We start from the raw sequence: 23,727 nt of genomic DNA, 5'->3' as shown, positions 1-23,727 counted from the left end.
ACCACGCCGATTTTCAGACCACAACACTATGAAAGTTGAAGTCAACCACAAGAACAAATTTGGAAGGAACACAAATACATGGAAGATAAAGAACATCCTACTGAAGAATGAATGCTCAACCAGAAAAATTTAAAAAGAAATTTAAAAAAACACAAGGAAACAAATGAAAATAAAAACATAATGGTTCAAAACCTTTAGGATGCAGCAAAAGTGGTCATTAAGAGGGAAAAGAGGGAAGTATGTGGCATACAGGCCTTCTTCAAGAAGCAAGAAAAATCTCAAATACGCAACCTAATGCTACAGCCTAAGAAGCTAGGGGGAAAAAAAACACAAATGAAACCTAAAGCAAGCAGACGGGCAAATGGGAAATAATAAATATTAGAGCAGAAATAAATTATATAGAAACTAAAAAAACAATAGAAGAGATCAATGAACCCAGGAGCTGATTCTCTGAAAAAACTTAATAAAACTGATAAACCCTTAGCCAGACTTATCAAAAAGAAAAGAGTCTTCAGGAAGCCTGGGTGGCTCAGTCGGTGAAGTACCTGCCTTCAGCTCAGGTCATGATCCCAGGGTCCTGGGATCAAGTCCCATATCAGGCTCCTTGCTCAGCGGGGAGCCTGCTTCTCCCTCTGCCTGTCACTCCCCCTGTTTGTTTTCTCTCTCTCTCTCTCTCTCCCTAACAAATAAATAAAATCTTAAAAAAAAGAGAGAAAGGACACAAATAAATAAAATCATGAATGAGAGCGAAGAAATCACAACCAACACCACAGAAATACAAACAATTATGAGAGAATATTATAAAAAATTTTCCAACAAACTGGGTAATCTGGAAGAAATGGATAAATTCCTAGAAATACATAAACTACCAAAACTGAAACAGGATAAAACAGAACACTTGAACAAACCAATAACCACCAAAGAAATTGAATCAGTGACCAAAATCTCCCAACAAATAAAAACCCAGGGCCAGATGGCCTCACAAGCGAATTCTAACAAATATTTAAAGACTTAATACCTATTCTTCTCAAACTATTCCAAAAAATAGAAATGGAAGGAAAGCTTTCAAAATCATTCTACAAAGCCAGCATTATGTTGATTCTAAAACCAGACTAAAAACCCACATAAAAAGAGAACTACAGGCCAATATCCCTGATAAAAAATTCTCAACAAAATACTAGCAAATCAAATCCAACAGTACATTAAAAGAATCATTTCCCAGGATCAAGTGTAATTTATTCTTGGGTTGCAAGAGTGGTTCAATATTAGCAAATCAATCAATGTGATATACCACATTAATAAAAGAAAGGATAAGAACCATATGATCCTGTCAAAAGGTAAAGAAAAAAACATTTGACAAAGTAAACAATAAAACATTGATGAAAGGAATTGAATATGACACAAAGAAATGGAAAAGCAGTGCATGCTCATGGACTGGAAGAAAAAATATTGTTAAAATGTCCGTACTACCCAAAGCGATCCACACATTCAATGCAATCCCTATCAAAATACCACCAGCACTTTTCACAGAACTAGAACAAACAATCCTAACATTTGTATGGAACCAGAAAAGACCCCAAATAGCCAAAGCAATCTTGAAAAAGAAAAGCAAAGTTGGAGGCATCACCATTCCAGACATTAAGTTATATTACAAATCTGTAGTGATCAAAACGGTATGATACTCCACACAAAAACAGAAACATAGATCGATGGAACAGAATAGAAAACCCAGAAATGGACCCACAACTATATGGTCAACTATTCTTCGACAGGAAGAAAGAATATCCAATGGAAAAAAGACAATCTCTTCAATAAATGGTATTGTGAAAACTGGACTGCAACATGCAAAGGAATGAAACGTGACCACTTTCTTACACCAAACACAAAATTCAAAATGTAATAAAGACCTAAATGTGAGACAGGAAACCATCAAAATCCTAGAGGAGAATACAAGCAGTAACCTCTTCGACATTGGCGGTAGCAACTTCTTACCAGATACGTGCCCTGAGGCCAGGAAAACAAAAGCAAAAATAAACTATTGGGACTTCAAGATAAAAAGCTTCTGAACAGCGAAGGAAACTACAAAAAAAAAAAAAGCAAGAGGCAGCCTTCGGAATGGGAGAAGATATTTGCAAAAGACTTATCTGGCAAAAAGTTAGTATCCAAAATCTATAAAGAACTATCAAACTCACCCAAAAAAGAAGTAATTCAGTTAAAAAATGGGCAGAAGACATTAGCAGACATTTCTCCAAAGAAGACATCAAGATAGATAGCTAACAGACACATGAAAAGATGCTTAACATCACTCGTTAAGGAAATACAAATCAAAACCACAATGAGCTATGACTTCACACCTGTCAGAATGATTAAAATTAACAACAGGAAACAACAGATGTTGGTGAGGATGTGGAGAAAGGGGAACCCTCTAATACTGCTGGTGGGAATGCAAACTGGTGCAGCCACTCTGGAAAACAGTATGGAGATTCCTCAAAAAGTTAAAAATAAAGAGTTAAAAATAAAAGAACTTAAAAATAGTACTAGCCTACAATCCAGCAATTGTACAACTAAGTATTTACCCAAAGGATACAAAAATACTGATTTGAAGGGATACATGCACCTCAATTTTTATAGCAGCATTATCAACAATAGCCAAATTATGGACAAAGCCCAAATGTTCATCCGCTGATGAATGGACAAAGTGGTATACACAATGGAATATTACTCAGCCATAAAAAAAGAATGAAATCTTGCCATTTGCAAAGATATAGATGGAACTTGGGAGTATTATGGTATGCAAAATAAGTCAGGCATAGAAAGACAAATACCGTATGTTTTCACTCACATATGGAATTTAAGAAACGTAACAAATGAACAAAGGGGAGAAAAGAGAGAGGCAAAAAGGACTGTTAACTATAGAGAACACACTGAGGGTTGCTGGAGAGGAGGTGCACAGGGGCATGGGTATTAAGGAGGGCACATGTTGTGATAAGCACTGGGTATTGTATGTAAGTCATGAATCACTAAATCCTACACCTGAAACTAATAATACACTGTATGTTAACTGACTGGAATTTAAATAAAAACTTGGAAGGAAAAGAATATTCTAAACTTAGATTGTTGTGACTGTTGCCCAACTCTGTGACTATACTACAAACCACTGAACTATATACTTTTTATCAGTGAATTTTACAGTATGTTAATTAAATTTCAGTAATGTTAAAAAAAAAAAATCAATGTGTGTGCCCAATCCCAGGTCTAAAAAAAAGAGGACTTCCATCCATATCTTTCAACATACACAAACATTAACTAAAATTTGATCATAGATGTAAATGTAAAACTTAGAATTATAAAACTTCTAGGGATGCCTGGGTGGCTCAGTCATTTAAGCGTTTGCCTTCGGCTCAGGTCATAATCCTGGGGTCCTGGGATCTAGTCCCACATCGGGCTCCCTACTTGTGGGTAGCCTGCTTCTCCCTCTCTTACCCGTTCATGCCCTCTCTCGCTATCTCTCTCTCTCAAATAAATAAATAAAATCTTAATAAAAAGAAAAAGATTATAAAACTTTTAGAAATGAACACAGGAGAAAACGTCTGTGACCTTGAGTTATGCAAGGATTTCTTTCGTTTGAAACCAAAAGCAGAATTTTTTAAAATGATAAATTTTACTTCAAAAAATATAGAACTTCTGCTTTTTGAAAGATACTATAATGAAAATGAAAAGACAAGCCAAAGACTTATGCTATAATATTTGTAATTCACACATCTGATAAAGGACTCTGTCCATTTTTTGTAGAGAAATCTCAATCTCAATGACAAGAAAACAACCCAATTAAAAAACAGATAATAGATTAGAACACATCATAAACGAAGTCATACAAATGGCAAATAAGCCCTTGAACAAATGATCAACATCATTAGTCTTAAGGGAAATGCAAATTAAAACCACACTGACAAACCAGTACATACCTATTAGAATGGCAAAAACTAAAAAAAGACAAAAACACTGACTATATTAAATCCTTGTTGAGAATGTAGAGGAACTAAAACACTCATACACTACTGATGGTACAACCACTTTGGGAAACAGTATTACACTTTCTTATAATGTTAAGTACACACTGACCATATATTCCAGTCATTCCACTCCTGGATAGTCACCCCAAATTGAAGAATGTATATATCTGAAGACATGTATATAAACGTTCATAACTGTCTTATTTGTCTAAGTGGTCCCCTAAAACTGGAAACAAACCAAAAGGCTATCAACAGGTCAATGGACCAACAAACTGTCATATAGTCATACAATGAAATACTACTCAGCAATAAAAAGGAATGACCTGTTTATACACGCAACACGGATGAGTCTTAAAAACAATTATACTGAGTGAAAAAAGCCAGAAAATAATCATACATACTCTATCATTCCATTTATATACAACTCTAAATAGAAAATGCAACAGGAGGTGAGCTAAGATAGTGGAGGAGTAGGGGACCCCTTTTTCAGCCGGTCCCGAGTCGAGCTGGATAAGTACCAGACCAGCCTGAACATCCACGGAATCAGCCTGAGACGCAGGAAGATACATCTGGATCTCTACAAATGAACATCTCCAGCGCTGAGGATTGAGGTACGAAGCGGGGAGCCGTGAAACCGCGCACAAATATCGGAAGATAAACAGAAGGGGGAGGGAGCCACCACGTTGGGGCGCCAGGAAGCGGTAGCCACCTGCACGGGGGAGCGGGCTGACTCGCGGACGGCACCCGCGAGAGAACAGACTGAGACCATAAGCCGGGTGCGCGCGCCACCAGACTTCTCACGGAACACCGGAATCCCGGTGCGCTCACTGGAACCAGACTGAGACTGGGAGATCCGGGAGCGCGCGCGGGGCGGCTGTCGGTATTAGAAACACAAAGGACAGAGATGAGCTGGCCCTGGAAGTGAGGGCTGGGACGCCGGGTGTGGGGCGCACATCCCGGGACGCTGCAGAGTTGAGCAGGACCAACAGAAACAGAGTTAAAGTGGCCAGAACATCAGTGGAGAATGGTCCGCGATCCCTCTGTTCTGAGACAGAGGCTGAGATTCGGCCACTGCTGCTCTGACTCTCAGAAGAGGCACAGCAAACCACCAGGGAAAGCCGCCAGAGAACAAAAGCCTGGAAATACCGGCTCACAGCGTGCCCATCCCCATTCCCCCTCGCAGGGGACACGGAGACTCTACCCAAACAAGGTTGCCTGAGTATCGGCGCGGCAGGACCCTCCCCCAGAAGGCAGGCTGAAAAATCAAGAAGCCCACATCCCTAAGATCCCTATAAAACAAGGGCGCACGGCCTGGGTCCCAGTCAATAATTTGGGCTCTGGACAACCCCGCAACCTCTCCTCATCAGAATGATGAGAAGGAGAAGTACCCCCAGCAAAGAAAAGACAATGAGTCTGTGGCCTTTGCCACAGAACTAATGGATATGGATATAACCAAACTATCAGAAATGGAATTCAGAGTAACAATGGTAAAATTGATGTGTAGACTTGAAAAAAATATTAACGAAAATGTTAATGAGAATATAGAATCTCTAAGGGCGGAAATGAGAGCGAATTTGGCAGAAATTAAAAATTCTATGAGCCAAATGCAGGCAAAACTAGAGGCTCTGACGGCCAGTGTGAATGAGGCAGAAGTACGAATCGGCGAATTGAAGGATTGGTTTCTAGAAGAAAAAGCTAAAATAGAATCTGGACTCACAAAAATCCACGCACGGGAATGTAGGTTACGGGAGAATACTGACTCAATGAAACGTTCCAATGTCAGAATCATCGGCATCCCTGAGGGGGTGGAGAAAAACAGAGGTCTAGAAGAGATATTTGAACAAATTGTAGCTGAAAACTTCCCTAATCTAGCAAAGGAAACAAGCATTTGTGTCCAAGAGGCAGAGAAGACCCCTCCCAAGCTCAACCACGACAAACCTACGCCACGTCACGTCATACTGCAATTCGCAAATATCAGATGCAAGGATACAGTATTGAAAGCGGCCAGGGCAAAGACATTTCTCACATACCAAGGCAAAGGCATCAGAATTACGTCAGACCTGTCTACACAGACCTGGAATGAGAGAAAGGGTTGGGGGGGCATTTTTAAAGCTCTTTCAGAGAAAAACATGCAGCCATGGATCCTTTATCCAGCAAGGCTGTCATTCAGAATTGATGGAGAAATAAAGACATTCCAGAATCGCCAGTCATTAACCAATTTCATAACCACGAAACCAGCCCTACAGGAGATATTAAGGGGGGTTCTATAAAAGTAAAAAGGCCCCAAGAGTGATACAGAACAGGAAGTCACAATCTACAGAAACAAAGACTTTACTGGCAACATGGCATCATTAAAATCATATCTCTCAATAATCAGTCTCAATGTAAATGGCCTAAATGCTCCCATAAAATGACACCGGGTTGCAGATTGGATAAGAAGACATAACCCATCCATTTGCTGTCTACAAGAGACTCATTATAAACCTAAAGATACATTCAGACTGAAAGTAAAGGGATGGAATACCATCTTTCACACCAATGGACCTCAAAAGAAAGCTGGGGTAGCAATTCCCATATCAGACAGATTGGATTTCAAACTAAAAACTATAGTTAGAGACACAGAAGGGCATTATATTATTCTTAAAGGATGTATCCAACAGGTGGATATGACAATTATAAATATATATGCCCCCAACAGGGGAGCAGCAAGATACACAAGCCAACTCTTAACCACAATAAAGAGACATATAGATAAAAATACGTTAATAGTAGGGGACCTCAACACTCCACTATCAGCAATAGACAGATCACCTAAGCAAGAAATCAGCAAAGAAACAAGAGCTTTGAATGCCATACTCGACGAATTGGACCTCATAGATATATATAGAACACTACACCCCAGAACCAAAGAATACTCATTCTATTCTAATGCCCATGGAACATTCTCAAGAATAGACCATGTTCTGGGTCACAAAACAGGTCTCAAACGATACCAAAGTGAAATTATTCCCTGCATATTCTCAGACCACAACGCTTTGAAATTTGAACTCAAACACAAGGAAAAATTTGGAAGAAACTCAAACACTTGGAGACTAAGAACCATCCTGCTCAGGAATGATTCGATAAACCAGGAAATCAAAAATCAATTTAAACAATTTATGGAGACCAACAAGAATGAAAACACAATGGTCCAAAACCTATGGGATACTGCAAAGGCAGTCCTAAGGGAGAAATACATAGCCATCCAAGCCTCACTCAAAAGAAGAGAAAATTCTAAAATGCAGTTTTTATATTCTCACCTCAAGAAGCTGGAACAGCAACAGAGGGACAGGCCTAATCCACGCATGAGGAAGCAGTTGACCAAGATTAGAGCAGAACTCAATGAATTAGAAACCAGGAGTACAATAGAGCAGATCAACAGAACTAGAAGCTGGTTCTTTGAAAGAATTAACAAAATTGACAGACCACTGGTAAGACCTATCCAAAAGAATAGAGAAAGGACCCAAATTAATAAAATTATGAATGAAAAGGGAGAGGTCACAACCAACACCAATGAAATTGGAAGGATTATTAGAAACTTTTATCAACAGCTTTACGCCAATAAATTAAGCAATCTGGAAGAGACGGAGGACTTCCTGGAAACCTATAAACTACCAAGAATGAAACAGGAAGAAATTGATTTTTTAAACAGGCCAATTAATTATGAAGAGATTGAAACAGTGATAAGCAACCTTCCAAAAAACAAAACTCCAGGCCCGGATGGTTTTCCTGGGGAATTCTACCAAACATTCAAAGAAGAAATAATACCTATTCTCCTAAAGCTATTTCAAAAAATAGAAACAGAAGGAAAGCTACCAAACTCATTCTATGAGGCCAATATTACCTTGATCCCCAAACCAGGCAAAGACCCCAACAAAAAGGAGAATTATAGACTGATTTTCCTAATGAATACGGATGCCAAAATCCTCAAAAAGATCCTGGCTAATAGAATCCAACTATACATTACAAGGATTATCCATCATGACCAAGTGGAATTCATCCCTGGGATGCAGGGTTGGTACAGCATTCGCAAATCTATCAGTGTCTTAGATTTTATCCAGAAACAAAAATTCAGAAATCATATGATTCTCTCAATAGATGCAGAAAAAGCATTTGACAAAATACAGCATCCTTTCCTGTGTAGGAATAGATGGTACATTTCTCAATCTCATAAAAGCCATCTATGAAAAGCCTACTGCAAATATCATTCTCAACGGGGAAAAGCTGGAAGCCTTTCCCTTAAGATCAGGAACACGACAAGGATGCCCACTCTCGCCACTATTATTCAACATAGTACTAGAAGTCCTTGCAACAGCAATCAGACAACAAAAAGGGATCAAAGGTATCCAAATCGGCAAAGAAGAAGTCAAACTGTCTTCTCTTCGCAGATGACATGATACTCTATATGGAAAACCCAAAAGAAGCCACTCCCAAACTACTAGAAGTTATAGAGCAATTCAGTAATGTGGCGGGATACAAAATCAATACTCAGAAATCAGTTGCATTTCTATACACGAACAATGAGGCTGAAGAAAGAGAAATCAGGGAATCCATCCCATTTACAATAGCACCAAAAACCATACGTTACCTTGGAATTAACTTAACCAGAGACGTAAAGGACCTATATTCTAGAAACTATAAATCACTCTTGAAAGACATTGAGGAAGACATAAAAAGATGGAAAAATATTCCATGCTCATGTATCAGAAGAATTAAAATTGTTAAAAATGTCCATGCTATCCAGAGCAATCTACACTTTCAATGCTATCCCGATCAAAATACCGAGGACATTTTTCAAAGAACTGGAACAAATAGTCCTTAAATTTGTATGGAAACAGAAAAGGCCCCGAATCTCCAAGGAACTGTTGAAAAGGAAAAACAAAGCTGGGGGCATCACAATGCCGGATTTCGAGCTGTACTACAAAGCTGGGATCACCAAGACAGCATGGTACTGGCACAAAAACAGACACACAGACCAATGGAACAGAATAGAGAACCCAGAAATGGACCCTTGGCTCTTTGGGCAACTAATCTTTGGTAAAGCAGGAAAAAACATCCGGTGGGAAAAAGACAGTCTCTTCAATAAATGGTGCTGGGAAAATTGGACAGCTACATGCAAAAGAATGAAACTTGACCACTCTCTCACACCATACACAAGGATAAATTCCAAATGGATGAAAGACCTCGATGTGAGACAGGAATCCATCAAAATCCTAGAGGAGAACATAGGCAGCAACCTCTAGGACATCGGCCAAAGCAACCTTTTTCATGACGCATCTCCAAAGGCAAGAGAAACAAAAGATAAAATGAACTTGTGGGACTTCATCAAGATAAAAAGCTTCTGCACAGCCAAGGAAACAGTCAAAAAAACTAAGAGGCAGCCCACGGAATGGGAGAAGATATTTGCAAATGACACCACAGATAAAAGACTGGTATCCAAGATCTACAAAGAACTTCTCAAACTCAACATGTGAGAAACAAATAAACCAATCAGAAAATGGGCAGAAGATATGAACAGACACTTTTCCAATGAAGACATACAAATGGCTAACAGACACATGAAAAAGTGTTCAAAATCATTAGCCATCAGGGAAATTCAAATCAAAACCACACTAAGACACCACCTTACGCCAGTTAGAATGGCAAAAATTGACAAGGCAAGAAACAACAATTGCTGGAGAGGATGTGGCGAAAGGGGATCCCTCCTACATTGTTGGTGGGAATGCAAGTTGGTACAGCCACTCTGGAAAACAGTGTGGAGGTCCCTTAAAAAGTTAAAAATTGAGCTACCCTATGACCCAGCCATTGCACTACTGGGTGTTTACCCCAAAGATACAGACGTAGTGAAGGGAAGGGCCATATGCACCCCAATGTTCATAGCAGCATTGTCCACAATAGCTAAATCGTGGAAGGAGCCGAGATGCCCTTCAACAGATGACTGGATTAAGAAGTTGTGGTCCATATATACAATGGAATATTACTCAGCTATCAGAAAGAACGAGTTCTCAACATTTGCTGCAACATGGACGGCACTGGAGGAGATAATGCTAAGTGAAATAAGTCAAGCAGAGAAAGACAGTTATATGATTTCTCTCATCTATGGAACATAAGAACTAGGAAGATTGGTAGGGGAAGAAAGGGATAAAGAAAGGGGGAGGTAATCAGAAGGGGGAATGAAGCATGAGAGACTATGTACTCTGAGAAACAAACTGAGAAACAAACTGAGGGCTTCAGAGGGGACGGGGGTGGGGAATGGGATAGGCTGGTGATGGGTAGTAAGGAGGGCACGTATTGCATGGCGCACTGGGTGTTATACGCAACTAATGAATCATCGAACTTTACATCAAAAACCAGAGATGTACTGCATGGTGACTAACATAATAAAAAAACATTAAAAAAAAGATATAAATATATCAAATCAACACACCGTACAACAAAGTTACACAACATTATGTGTCAATTATATCCCAATAAGAATAAATTTTTAAAATAAAAGGGAAAAGTATAACTATATTGTGATCTGCTAACAACACCATGTCCTCTCAACAGTCAATCATCTTAACGTTAGGCCTAAAATGTTTTCTAAAAAAGCAATATTTTAATTATTTGCTTTTATTATACAGTTACAATATTGCTTTAATTGTCAATTTTATAGTACTGCAATTATTATGTGAAACATAAGCCAATTCCTACAAATTTCTGACAAAGTTTATCCCATGAAATATCATAATATGTTACTAAGATTTCCAATTTGCCATTTTAAATAAAGTTTAAAACGCAGTTAACAAGGGCACTTGGGTGGCTAAGTCGGTTAAGCACCTGCCTTTGTTTTTTGTTGTTGTTGTTTTTTTTTAATGATTTTTTATTATATTATGTTAGTCACCATACAGTACTTCCCCGGTTTCCGATGTAAGGCTCGATGATTCATTACTTGCGTATAACACCCAGTGCACCATGCAATACGTGCCCTCCTTACTACCCATCACCAGTCTATCCCATTCCCCCACCCCCCTCCCCTCTGAGGCCCTCAGTTTGTTTCTCATAGTCCATAGTCTCTCATGTTTCATTCCCCCTTCTGATTACCCCCCCTTTCTTTATCCCTTTCTTCCCCTACTGATCATCCTAGTTCTTATGTTCCATAGATGAGAGAAATCATATGATAGTTGTCTTTCTCTGCTTGACTTATTTCACTTAGCATTATCTCCTCCAGTGCCGTCCATGTTGCAGCAAATGTTGAGAACTCGTTCTTTCTGATAGCTGAGTAATATTCCATTGTATATATGGACCACAACTTCTTAATCCAGTCATCTGTTGAAGGGCATCTCGGCTCCTTCCACGATTTAGCTATTGTGGACATTGCTGCTATGAACATTGGGGTGCATATAGCCCTTCTCTTCACTACGTCTGTATCTTTGGGGTAAATACCCAGTAGAAGCACCTGCCTTTGGCTCAGGTCATGATCTCCAGGTCCTGGGATCAAGCCCCGCATTGGGCTCCCTGCTCAGCAGAGAGCCTGCTTCTCCATCTCCCTCTATCCCTCTGCCCTGTTCGTACTCTGTCTCACTATCTCAAATAAATAAAACATTTTTTAAAAATTAAAAACATTTTAAAAAGTAAAACATAGTTAACACTGAATGCTCATCTTCCAATCAGAGTCTACCCAAAGATTTACAATGGAGTCCAAATGTCTGTCAGCAGGAAAAATGAAAGTAGCAATTGCATCACGATCAAGTTTTAATATAGCCACTATGTCATGTTTATTCAATGATATGTATGATTACAGAATTTTTCCATATACGTAGCTGTTTTATAAATGACTTTAAAAGCAGCTTAAGCACATTCATTAGATAGCTGCTACGGTTAAAGCTGGAACTCAGTAAAACGTACCAAAGGAAGGTATTCATTTTCATGTTCAGAAAGCATTATTCATCTGATTGTGAAGAACTCCAGTATGCACATAATAAATTAATATTTAAATGATCATTTTGTTAGAAAAGTAACAGTTACCTGTGATACACCCAACTTTTTACAAGCATCAAGAAAATTTTCTACATTTCTTCGACATTTTGCCATGCTCAGTTTAGGCTGTAAAGGAAAAGGAAAAAGGCATTTTTTCAGGCATATTTATACAGAAATTTACCAATATAAAACTTAATTTTATTGAGGTATATTATTTAAAGAAGGTTTCAAGAAGCTTTATCTTTCTTTAGAGAACTAACAAACTACAGACAAAACTTACCACTGCTGGTGATGGCACGTGAATACTAGCTACAGAGCGTGGCCTTATGTGATTGGCTAAATGGCAAAGAACAACCCCATCCATCAGTGCAGCTCCAATGTCATCAGGCAAAATTACTTTTAACCTGGACTCGAGATTCTATAAAGAAACAGGTATAAATCACAGATATTTTATGTAAATATATATGCTATAAATTTATATTACTAATCATTATATACTCCAAATTTTAAAAAGCTTTGCAAATAAAATTCAGATATCTTGCTAATTTTCCAAGTTAAATCCATATCCATTTCTACAAAGCAGATCTGTAAGGTCAAGCTTACTTACATTGCGAAGTTGTCGTATTTGCTCTCGTTCTTCCCGTAGATGTTCCATTTTTCTTCTCATTGTAAATCCTGGATCTGCTGCCCCATATTCCTGGCGAGATGAGCGGCTAAAAGCTATAAAAACAGAAATTTCCTAGCTTATCACAAGGCTAATAAGAAGACTCAACCAGCGGTGAGAAAAGAGGCATGATAAAAAAGAATCAGTACAAAACTACATAAAACACTATTACTTATTAATACATTCTAAATATTTTTTATAGAATACAATTGAAATCTATTTATCTGCACAATTGAAAGCAACAGGGAAGACAACTGTAACGGTTTCTACCACCTATACGTGTTCTTATTTAAACATACGTTATTAGAAACTTATGATCCAGGTTAAAAATTATTGAACATAAATCAGCCTTTATTACCTTTAAAGAAAAAGGAAATTATTCTTGAAGGTCAATACAGTTATTCAGGAATAAAAACTATAATTCAATACCTTGCCAAGTAACATGGATCCATTTTCTTTTGGGTTTGCCAAATGCGAAAAGATCCCTTTTTAAAACCACAATATAATGGAGTGCTATAATTTCAAACAGTGTTTGGTCTGCTGGCAGAGTGGTCATTCTAATAGCAGTCACAGTAGAGTAGAAATAAGACTGCAGTATATCTAAGGCAAAAAGCTGAGGTTTCAGGAGCTTGAAGGTAAAGAGGAAGAAAGAAATGGGGAATGGGAATTGGAAAGACAAATAAGGTTAAGAGAAAATTACTTTTAGGAGAGGGGAAAGAATCTATGTGTACTTAAAACTATGGACTCAATCCCACTTAAGCTGAAAAACTCTAGTTTCACATATAACCAAAAAATTTTATTTGCAGAATATATACTTACCTGATCTAGGCTTCAAGCCAAAAGGACCATGTGAAAAACCATCGGTTCTATCATATTCCTAAAAAAAAAGAAAAGAAATAAAACCACTTTTCTTTTAAAATAACCAAGGTAGTTATTCATATCCATTTCAATTTTAGAAGTATTTGTTTCCATAATTAGTGGAGTACAGAAAAGCAAAATGCATTTCAATTCAAATTGATACATTTCACTTTTAAAAGGTCTACAAATATTTGCTAATTGATCTGACTACATAAGCTTTTAAATACTTCTCTCTCATAGTATAAGTAAAAATTACTGAATTATATAAAATAAACAGGTACTGGGGGTGCCTGGGTGGCTCAGTCAGTTAGGCATCTGCCTTCAGCTAGGGTCATGATCCCAGGGTCCTGGGATGGAGCCCCACATCTGGCTCCCTGCTCAGCAGGGAGCTGCTTCTCCCTCTGTCCCTCCCCTCTGCTTGTGCTCTCTCTCTCTTACTCTCTTTCGCTCTTTCTCTCAAATAAATAAATAAAATCTTAAAAAAAAAACCAATAGTTTTGTTTTTTTTTTTTAATGAAGAACCAGATTAAAGCCTCCACAAAGTGAAATACGTTTCAGTGAAAAAATAAGTGAAATTAGCAACATTCACTCAGTATCTACTATGGGCTTGACATTTAGTAGATAAAATGAGGCAAACCTGCACATTCATACTGATAGGGGGTGAAAGGTGATACTAATAAATGATAAATTATCATCTATTTGAATACATTGTTTTGAAGTGCTTTCACATAGTGGTGTGCTGTGGAAAGAAATAGTATATTTTAAAAATCTAGGGGAAAAAATTACAAAATTAGAAAGCTTAGGCTAACTTTTGAGCAAAACATTTAATTTCTCAGGGCTCTTGGGTGGCTTAGTCGGTTAGGCACCTGCCTTCGGCTCAGGTCATGATCAGGGTCCTGGGATCAAGCCCTGCATTGGGCTCCCTGCTTGCTCAGTAGGGATCCTGTTTCTCCCTCTCCCTCTGCCCCCCTGCTTGTGCTCTCTTTCTATCTCAAATAAATGAATAAAATCTTTAAAAAAATTTAATTTCTGGGACTATTTCTTCATATTTAAGATGGGGTGTTTGTGTAAACATTAACTAAGATAATGAAAAGAAAGCACTTTAGAAATTGTACAGTGATAAGAAAACATAATTTCAGTCATACGTTATTTAATATTTGCAATAACTGTGAAGCAGCTAAAGTCTGAGCCTCAGTCATTTGTCTACCATTTATTGACTGGGATCTTTGGGAAAGGCTACCAATCTCTTTAGCTATAAAATCATGATAATACCCAACTCATGGGACAACTTTAGGTTCAAATGTACAGGCAAGCACTTTGTTAATAGTATAGTACTAGGAGTGCCTGGGTGGCTCAGTCGGTTAAGTGTCTGACTCTTGATTTCAGCTCAGGTCTTGATCTCAGGGTCAGGAGTTCAGGCCCTGCATTGGGTTCTAAGCTGGGCATGGAACCTACTTAAAAAAAAAAAAAACAAAAAAAAACAGTATAGTACTATACTAGTGGTGCCTGGCTGGCTCAGTCAGTAGAGCATGTGACTCTTGATCTCAGGGTCATAAGTTCAAGCCCCACGTTGTGTGAAGCCTACTTAAATATTTTTTTAATTTTTTAAAAATAATACTATATTGTTTTTACCATTTTCTTTCACAGGTGAAATGGAAGTAATCAGAATTTTGTTGATTCTCTAAATCTTCTGTTGATTAACATGTTATATGCAGTTCAAGTTGAATGTTAGTTGAGCCACCAAAACACATGCTCATCACCCTATCCATCCACAAGCTCACAGTTTGTCTTCATTATTTTGAATAAAGTATTATAAATTCCCCAAAATTTCACTTATCCAAATGTAAGCAAAATGTATTATAAAAGCAATATAATTTATTTAAGAAAACTGGCAGTAATACTCTCCCCATGAGCACAGATCATAAAATCATAAGGCAACTAGGGAACTAGTCACTGATATGCTTACATTTATTATAACTGAAAGTAAAAGAAAGGATTAACAAGAGCATGTGATAAAGACTAATTTTAGGATATTCTAACTTAAATTACTTTCTAAAAGAACACAAGCCATTTTACTTGCCATATAAATAATTTAGAAACATGTTTATAAAGCTAATATCCAAATCCATTTAAAAGTTTTGTAATGCAACTCACCCAAAACAAAAGACAAATGATCTTGGCTTTTAAAAAAAAATTGACACCACCTATATAAAATGAAATACTATCTATGTAATTAACCAAAGTTAGATAATGAATATGGATGATCCAAACATTTAGACAAAGTTCTGAATTCACCAATTCACCAAGTGAATATATAATCATTTATTTACTAATGCCAAAACACTTTTAGAATACTGAATAAGGTAATATGAAGTAGAAATGATAGTGCTCCAATTTTTTTTAAATTTATCTCTTGTAAAGCAATGGGTTTAACTAAGTTAGAAGAATTGATCACTCAAGCCACCAGAAAATTGGGTGAGATCTCACAAATGCTAACTTTCATCCACCCCTTCTCCCTATGCTCCCCCTTAGGTCTAAGATGCCAGGAAATGTGTACCCTCCTGTCGATAGGAACAACCCACCGCAGGGAAGTTTCTCGTGGAAAAAGGAAGTTTCTCTTGCATTGCTTTCAGGCCTAATTGGTTACGAGAAAAACCAAAGGCCATTGCACAATGCTGACGTACTTCTTTCAAATTTAAAATTGCAAAGCTGTTCTTATCATTTATTTCAAAATATAGATGAATTATGCAACGTAAGAATTTTATAAGGTGAAGTCTTCTCTATGCTCTATAGGCATTTTCCAGTAAGTAATTCAGGTGATATTATAATAATAATTATTATGAATATTTGTACAAAAGATGGTGGTCTTAGAATTTTTTATAGGCTAGGTTTGTACGAATTCACCTACTGTGGATTGTTTAATAAGGGTGAATAAATTATATTGTTTAAAAGAAAAAGAAAGATGATATTAGAGAGAAGAGACAAGGAAGAAACCTATGTAATCATATATAAAAACAGAATTTGTACCTCAGATGATACCGGAGATTGTGGTGACATATTAGCATTATCACTGTCTTGCTAAAATATAAAAATAAAAAGATGAAAGATGAAATTAAAATACAAATGATGATTTAGACATGTAAAAGAAAAACTGAAAATTGTTTTGATCAACTGATAAAGGAAGAATCTGGAAAACACCATCAACCACCTTGCCAGTCAAAGTGTGGTCTGTGAGAACCAACAGCATCAGCACCCTCTTGGAGCCTGTGAGAAGTGCAGAATCTCAGGCCAACCCTAGACCTGCTGAACCAGACTCAATATTTCAATAAGATCCCCAGGTGATTGATTCATAAGCACTTTAAGGTATCAGAAGCACTATCTATCCACATCAAATATTCCTATAAATTTATTTCCTTTAAATAACAAAAATGAAAAGAATCTTTCCATAGTTCTTAGAAGAGATCCATATGTAGGATTAATTACTGATGGGAAATGCCAACAAGATGCTACAATCTGAAAGAGGTACATGGAGACATACAAAAATTCCATCGCCCCAAGTAAGAATGTTTTATGTGGAAAATTATGTGTATCTAATATAGACGTAGAAGTAATTACAAAGAACTTAACTGCATAAAGTATTAAATGATCAATGTTTTTTGAATGACTACTACCAACCAAATACAAAAATCTTCACATTTAACCTTGAATATGCATACCACATAGGACATTTATTCATTATTCAACAAAAGATTATGGACTGCCTACTATAGGTCAGACAAGGTGCTAGACAGTGGGAATATTAAAATGTAGTAAAATATCATCCACTCAAGGATCTCTCGGTCTAGGGGGAAAAGAGATTCATTTGTACAGGTAATACAACCTTCTCAGTACCGTGACAGAGCTATGCATGGCATATTATGAGGCACAGGTAAGGAGCACTTGGGGAAATGGCAGGGGTGGTGGAGAAAGGCAAATTTCCTGAGAAAGTGAAAAACTGAGCAGGTGTTTACCAGAAAGAGAAGGAAGGGAACAACATTCCAAGATGTCCGAAAGGACAAGGACGAAGGCACAGAAGCAAAAATGAAAGAAAACCTTTGAGCAGTCCACATTGCTGGAGAATACAGTGAAAGAAAGAGAAAGCAAGACACGTCATGAGCTGAGGCTGATGTGCTAAAGCAGAGGCCTGATCAGGAAGGACCAAGAATTTACCTTCCAAGTGACAGGGACACGGTGAAGCTTTGCCTGAGCCCATTTTTGTGTTCTTTGGTGCAATCATTAGGGCTGCAGGAAGGAAAACGGACTAGAGAAAGGGAAAAGAACAAGGATGCTATTGCGGTAATACAGGCAAAAAATGCTAAGGGCCTCTGCCAGAGCAGAGAAAGCAGAAACGCAGGTGGGAAATGTATTCAAAATATTTCAGTATCAGAAAGAAAAAGTAGGTCTTTGGTAACTGATTAGATATTAAGGCAGGCAGGACCAAAGTGGATATAAAATACAAAGGGGCAGGAACAATGATAGTCAAGCTGCACCTCTAGCTCAGGGTTCAACAAACATTTTCCATGTGATGCCATTTCCTAAAATTAAAGTTTTCAGAAGCCCTGCCAAGTACTCAACATCAAATTAACTACCAATCCCTCCAATCAAAAAGATACAAAGCTTAAGTATTTATGGTGATGATACCATATCATTTTAAAAATGCTAGGCTGCTGCATAATTTAAAATGGTGAGATAAGGGTGCCTGGGTGGCTCAGTTGGTTAAGTGTCTGCCTTCGGCTCAGGTTCTGATCCCAGGGTCCTGGGATCAAGCCCTGCATCGGGCTCCCTGCTTAGTGGGTAGTCTGCTTCTCCCTCTGCCTCTACCTGCTGCTCCCCCTGCTTGTGCTGTCAAATAAATAAATAAATAAAATCTTTTTTTAAAAATACATAAATAATAAAATGGCAAGATAAATTTATAATAACGCACAAACTGTAGCAATTTAATTTCAAATGTTAAAACAGTACACAAAATTTGTAGAAAACGATTAATAAATTCCAGAAGAATCTCAACTGACCACGAGGTTGATTTAGGAAGACAAAAGATGAGAAAATGTAAAAGACAAATGTTAATAAAATTCTAAAACTGAACTACTAGAAATTCTGTCAAAATAAAGGATACATGGAAATTACATAATTAATAATTATGTAATATATGTAATATATTACATATGTAATATACACATTATGTAATAATATTACATAATTAATAATTAATAATTGCATGATGATGGTCAGTTTTTATTATTGGAAAAAACCCATGCCTTAAATCACTAACCAAGAAACTGACAGAGGTATTACATTTTACTCTGAATGAGCCAACTACATATGAAAAGTAAACATTTTAAATAATTGTTACAATTACCCTCTTTTCTCACCTCATCGTTTTCATTGCCACTTGAACTCTTCCTTGATGATTTATACTGAAAAATATTTAAAACACACAGTTTATTTTTCTTTGTACATATGAGTTCTCTACCAGTAAATTATATGTGACATTTATTCATATTTTGGTACTTTTATTAAATTATCTGACACTAACTTTAATTACATAACAGTTTAAACAGTCCTACCACTTACTAATAGCTAACATATACAGTGCTTTCATGTGCAAGGCATCTTTCTATATATCTGTTAACATTTCCTTACTGAGCCAGTCCACTTCCCATTCATTCAGGTTTTCTATCTGAAGGTTGTCTTAAGCTCTGCATTTTTCTTAATCCACTATATCCAAAACATCATTGTCAATTCTTTCTGTAATGTCTCTCTGAAGAACCTAGGCCCCCACTACCTCACACCTAGTGAGTAATTTCACCATTCAAAAATGCCATCTATTGTTAAGAAACCTACTGATTTCAGATAAGAAAAACCATTATGGTAGGTATATATATGGACTATACAATAACAGTAATAGTGATAATAGCTAATACTTACATAAGTGTTTACTATACACCAGGCACTGACAAAAGTGTGTTACATGTATCAACCCACTTAATCGTCCTAACAAAGCTAAAGTAAATACTATTATCTGCATTTTATACTGAGGCACCAAGGTCATATGCTTAAAATAAAAAATGCTAGTATGTGAAAAAGCGCTTGTTTTTAGAATCCAGAATCAAAGAAATACAGTGTGACAATCACTAGAGTTCTTATTGTAAAGTCCTCTAGGGTTCTTATTCCTAAATCCTCCTCACCACAAATAATCCTGCAAATCAGTGGCAGATTAACACACTCATAACACTACTTGCAACTCATGACTCCCCTATTGAAAAACCTACATTCAAATTATGTTCAATTTTTCTTTACCTGGCATTCAAAGTTCTATTTAATGGCCTTTACTTATATAGCTTTATATTCCATAACTCTTGGAAAACTAGATAATCTACCTGATAGCTCAACCACAGACTGGGAGGCAAGCAGTATTAGGGATTTCGAATACCAGACCTAAATTCCTTCATTGTCTCTCCAGTGATTTATGACAACTATCACTAATCTACCAGGGTGCTCTTTCCAGCTGACCCCAGACATAGTCTCAATATGTTTGCAACCCAATGTTCCAGATAGCCACTGAATGGAGTTGGTCTGTAGGAAAAAACCTACGTGCCATCCCTAGGCATGATGCTTGCTGACAATATGTATTCTTGGTTCTATTCTACTTCAATAAAAGAGTGACATTTGTACGGCAGACCCTAGGACCTGCAGATGGCATTAGTCATAACAGTAAAGGAGAAGAAACTCATGGACGTCAAAACAAAGAAGCTGCCAAGTTGAATACTGTTGCAGGATCTCACCCCTAAAGGCACTGTTGGAGTGTTTCAAAGAGGTTACTACCAGTATTACAAGTCAGTCTGTCAATGTGAAGAAAGGGAACATCACTGGGGTTTCTATGTTGCTGGCACCTTAGGTGCTTTTCAACTACTGCCTATCATACAAGGAATTAAAAAATAAACAGCTGGGGCGCCTGGGTGGCACAGTGGTTAAGCGTCTGCCTTCGGCTCAGGGCGTGATCCCAGCGTTATGGGATCGAGCCCCACGTCAGGCTCCTCCGCTGGGAGCCTGCTTCTTCCTCTCCCACTCCCCCTGCTTGTGTTCCCTCTCTCGCTGGCTGTCTCTATCTCTGTCAAATAAATAAATAAAATCTTTAAAAAAAAAAAACTTAAAAAATAAAAAAATAAACAGCTACACATGTACCACTGAAGAGGGCCCAGTGTGGAGGGCTCAGTCTGCATTCCTGACCATCACCTTCTTTGTCATCCCTGGTATTTGCTGAATCCTTTCTTATTTCAACTGAGAATTAATACCTGATAAAAAATGACTGGTACAAAAACAAAACAAAAGAAGGACATTTGATTCCTTAAATGTATATTCTGTGGCAAGTGTTATTCTCATAACCACTTCACATTATCAAGTAATTCGGTAGTTATAAGAATCCTGTAAAAGAAGATACTATTAGAGTCATTTGAGGATAGAAAAAAATTAAGCTCAGCAAGGTTAGGTGATTTGTCAAAGTCACACAGTTAGTCAATATCCAAGTTAAAAACTGGAACCAAAGTGTTTTGATCCGAGAAGCCAAGGCTCTTAACCACTATGCTATACTACCATGTCTAAATCCTGAATGATTAGAAGTTTGCCAGGAATAAAAGAGGCTTGTGGGCATTCTCAGAAGAAGGAAAACACAAAGGAATAAAAAAGCTCAGCCTATGCAAAAAACAAAGGGTAGCAGTATGGCGGGGTGCCTGGGTGACACAGTCGATGAAGCATCAAACTCTTGGTTTTGGCTCAAGTCATATCTCAAGGTTGTGAGACTGAGGGGCGCCTGGGTGGCACAGCGGTTGGGCGTCTGCCTTTGGCTCGGGGCGTGATCCCGGTGCTGTGAGATCGAGCCCCACATCAGGCTCCTCCCCTATGGGCCTGCTTCTTCCTCTCCCACTCCCCCTGCTTGTGTTCCCTCTCTCGCTGGCTGTCTCTATCCTGTCGAATAAATAAATAAAATCTTTAAAAAAAAAAAAAAATCAAGGTTGTGAGACTGAGGCCCCCATTGGGCTCCACACTCAGTGGGGAGTCTGCTTGAGATTCCTCTCTCCCTCTTCCTCTGCCCCTCCCCACCCATGCTCTCTCTCTCTCTCTCTCTCTCTCTCTAAAAATAAATAAATAAATAAATAAATCTTTTAAAAATAATAGCAGTATGGCTAGTGAGGAGAGTGAATTGTGACAGGTAATAAAACTTAGAGAAGTAGGTGAGCATGGTGTCTGTAGTTTTTTGAGAGTCCAAACTTTGGGGCACCTGGGTGGCTCAGTTGGTTGGGCGACTGACTTTGGCTCAGGTCATGATCCTGGAGTTCCAGGATTGAGTCCCACATCGGGCTCCCTGCTCAGTGGGGAGTCTGCTTCTCCCTCTTGACCTCCCCCTTCTCATGTTATCTCTCTCTCTTAAAATAAAAAAATAAAATTAAAAAAAAATTTTTAAAAAGTCCCAACTTTGTGTTACTGGTCATAGAGAGCCAAGAAAAAAATTTAAACCAGGGATTTCTCTAAGGACTGTGAAACTACAGAAAGGGGAGCAAATTAAGTTATTGCAATTGCATAGACAAGAAAGAATGAGGGTTCCAACAAAAGCAAGGGCAGTAGAGATGGAGAAGAAATGGTGAATTGGAGAAAGAACATATAATTAACATCCTGGTGATCAATTAGGTGAGAAGAATGAGAGAAGGAAAGATCCAGGAGGACTGAAGTATAGAGCACAGACAACCGGAGAGATACTGCTACTATTAACTCGAATAAAGAACAGAGAGGAGAAGCAAGTTCCACGGGGGAGAGGAGCAGGAGGGAGAGATATATCAAATTTGAAATATATGTAGGACATCCAGAAAATTAGAAACACAGGTCTGGAGACCAGGAAAAAAGCTATGGGATGTAAATTTAGACCCGCCAGAATAGGAGACATCTGGAGTCATAAAAGCTTCAGAGAGAGTTTTTAGGGTGATGATAAGAGGATGAGCCCCTAAGAGCAAGCAGAAGCAAAGTCACAAGAGAAGTTAAACAAGAACATCCAAAAGACACAGAAGAACCAAGGAAGAAAAATGAGATAGAAACCAAGAAAGGAGTTTCAAGAAGAGAGACATGGCAGCCATCACTGTCAAATTCTTAGGTACACGTTAAGCTCTAGGTAAGGGGCTATTTCAATGGAGAAATGGAAGCAGAAGCCAGACTGTGGTGGGTTAAGGAGTGATCAGAAACTGGAGATACAGAAATGGTAAGTCTGGCCATAAAAGAAAAGAGACAAGGCAACAGCTGCAAGGGGACTTGGGGATAACTGCAGAGGTCTGAGCCCATGTATAGATGGAAAGTAAAGAGATGGAAAGAATGTAGAAGAGTGAATAACTGATAAAGGAAGAAAACAGTGTAATGAGGTCAAGAACATAGATAATGAGACTTGTATTACTATTACTCAACTACACTTCTAATTAAAAATATTCATTATATATGAAAACTTAGAAAGGAACTCCTTAGTTTGCACTACTGCACAGATTTAAAGGTCCTAACACCCAAAACCTAATATACGCATAGATTGAGAATATTCTATAAGTCCAACTTTTATTGAATCAATTCAGCTGTCCTCAATTAGTATTAGTCTGAATAACTAAAGTTTACTATATCTAAATTCAAATAATATAGTAAATACCTGTTTACAAACCAGAGAAACAAAAAAGGTCAATTCACTTCTGAAGCTTATTTTAATTTCACAGGAGAGACAATAACTTGTGCACAAACTCTCAGAACAAAACAAATCAGGTTATTTCACAAACCCAGCTGACTTCCCTATTCCAGTATAAAATTAATCATGATCAGAGAAAATACATAAAAATATTTTCCTTGGCGTTAGCCTTTAAATGAAGATATACTGTATTTATGAAATCAGATATGTATTTTAAGGGTCATTATAATGTTTTATCATAACAGGAATAAGATAAATTTGAAGACAAATATACATGGCATTTCAATAAATCAAATAATCCTTAAAACTAATATGGTATAGTTATTCTAATGCTTTTTAATTTTCTTGTTTAGAAATCAATCATCAGGGGCGCCTGGGTGGCACAGCAGTTAAGCGTCTGCCTTCAGCTCAGGGCGTGATCCCGGCGTTACAGGATCGAGCCCCAC

The 23,727-nt window shown here is 37.7% G+C and overlaps 1 protein-coding gene, 1 non-coding gene and 1 pseudogene across 9 annotated transcripts in view; 1 reads left to right on the top strand and 2 right to left on the bottom strand.

Moving 5' to 3' along the window:
* Positions 1-23,727, bottom strand: part of LRCH2 (leucine rich repeats and calponin homology domain containing 2) — a 115,886-nt gene that overhangs the window by 18,649 nt on the left and 73,510 nt on the right. For 7 of the 8 annotated variants that reach the window (XR_015723447.1, XR_015723446.1, XR_015723445.1 and 4 more), the window contains 6 exons: positions 18,945-18,989; positions 16,561-16,611; positions 13,495-13,552; positions 12,619-12,731; positions 12,292-12,429; positions 12,060-12,137 (listed from right to left, as the gene is read on the bottom strand). Coding sequence is in view for 4 of the 8 variants with exons in the window: in XM_087860226.1 (XP_087716352.1) it covers positions 12,060-12,137; positions 12,292-12,429; positions 12,619-12,731; positions 13,495-13,552; positions 16,561-16,611; positions 18,945-18,989 (483 nt within the window). In the remaining 4 variants the exon portion in view is untranslated. The remainder of the gene's footprint in view (positions 1-12,059; positions 12,138-12,291; positions 12,430-12,618; positions 12,732-13,494; positions 13,553-16,560; positions 16,612-18,944; positions 18,990-23,727) is intronic. The other variant, XM_087860225.1, reaches the window with a different exon arrangement.
* On the bottom strand, positions 16,083-16,211 carry LOC123796372 (small nucleolar RNA SNORA35). Its single transcript, XR_006780736.1, has one exon. It is a non-coding gene; the product is annotated as a small nucleolar RNA SNORA35 (small nucleolar RNA).
* Positions 20,269-23,532, top strand: LOC148106884 (ATP synthase F(0) complex subunit f, mitochondrial pseudogene; annotated as a pseudogene).

This window comes from Ursus americanus, chromosome X (genome assembly GCF_024610735.1).
Source record: "Ursus americanus isolate L20-20 chromosome X, mUrsAme1.1.p, whole genome shotgun sequence".
Lineage (NCBI taxonomy): Eukaryota > Metazoa > Chordata > Mammalia > Carnivora > Ursidae > Ursus > Ursus americanus.
This window is presented reverse-complemented; position numbering and strand designations above follow the sequence as displayed.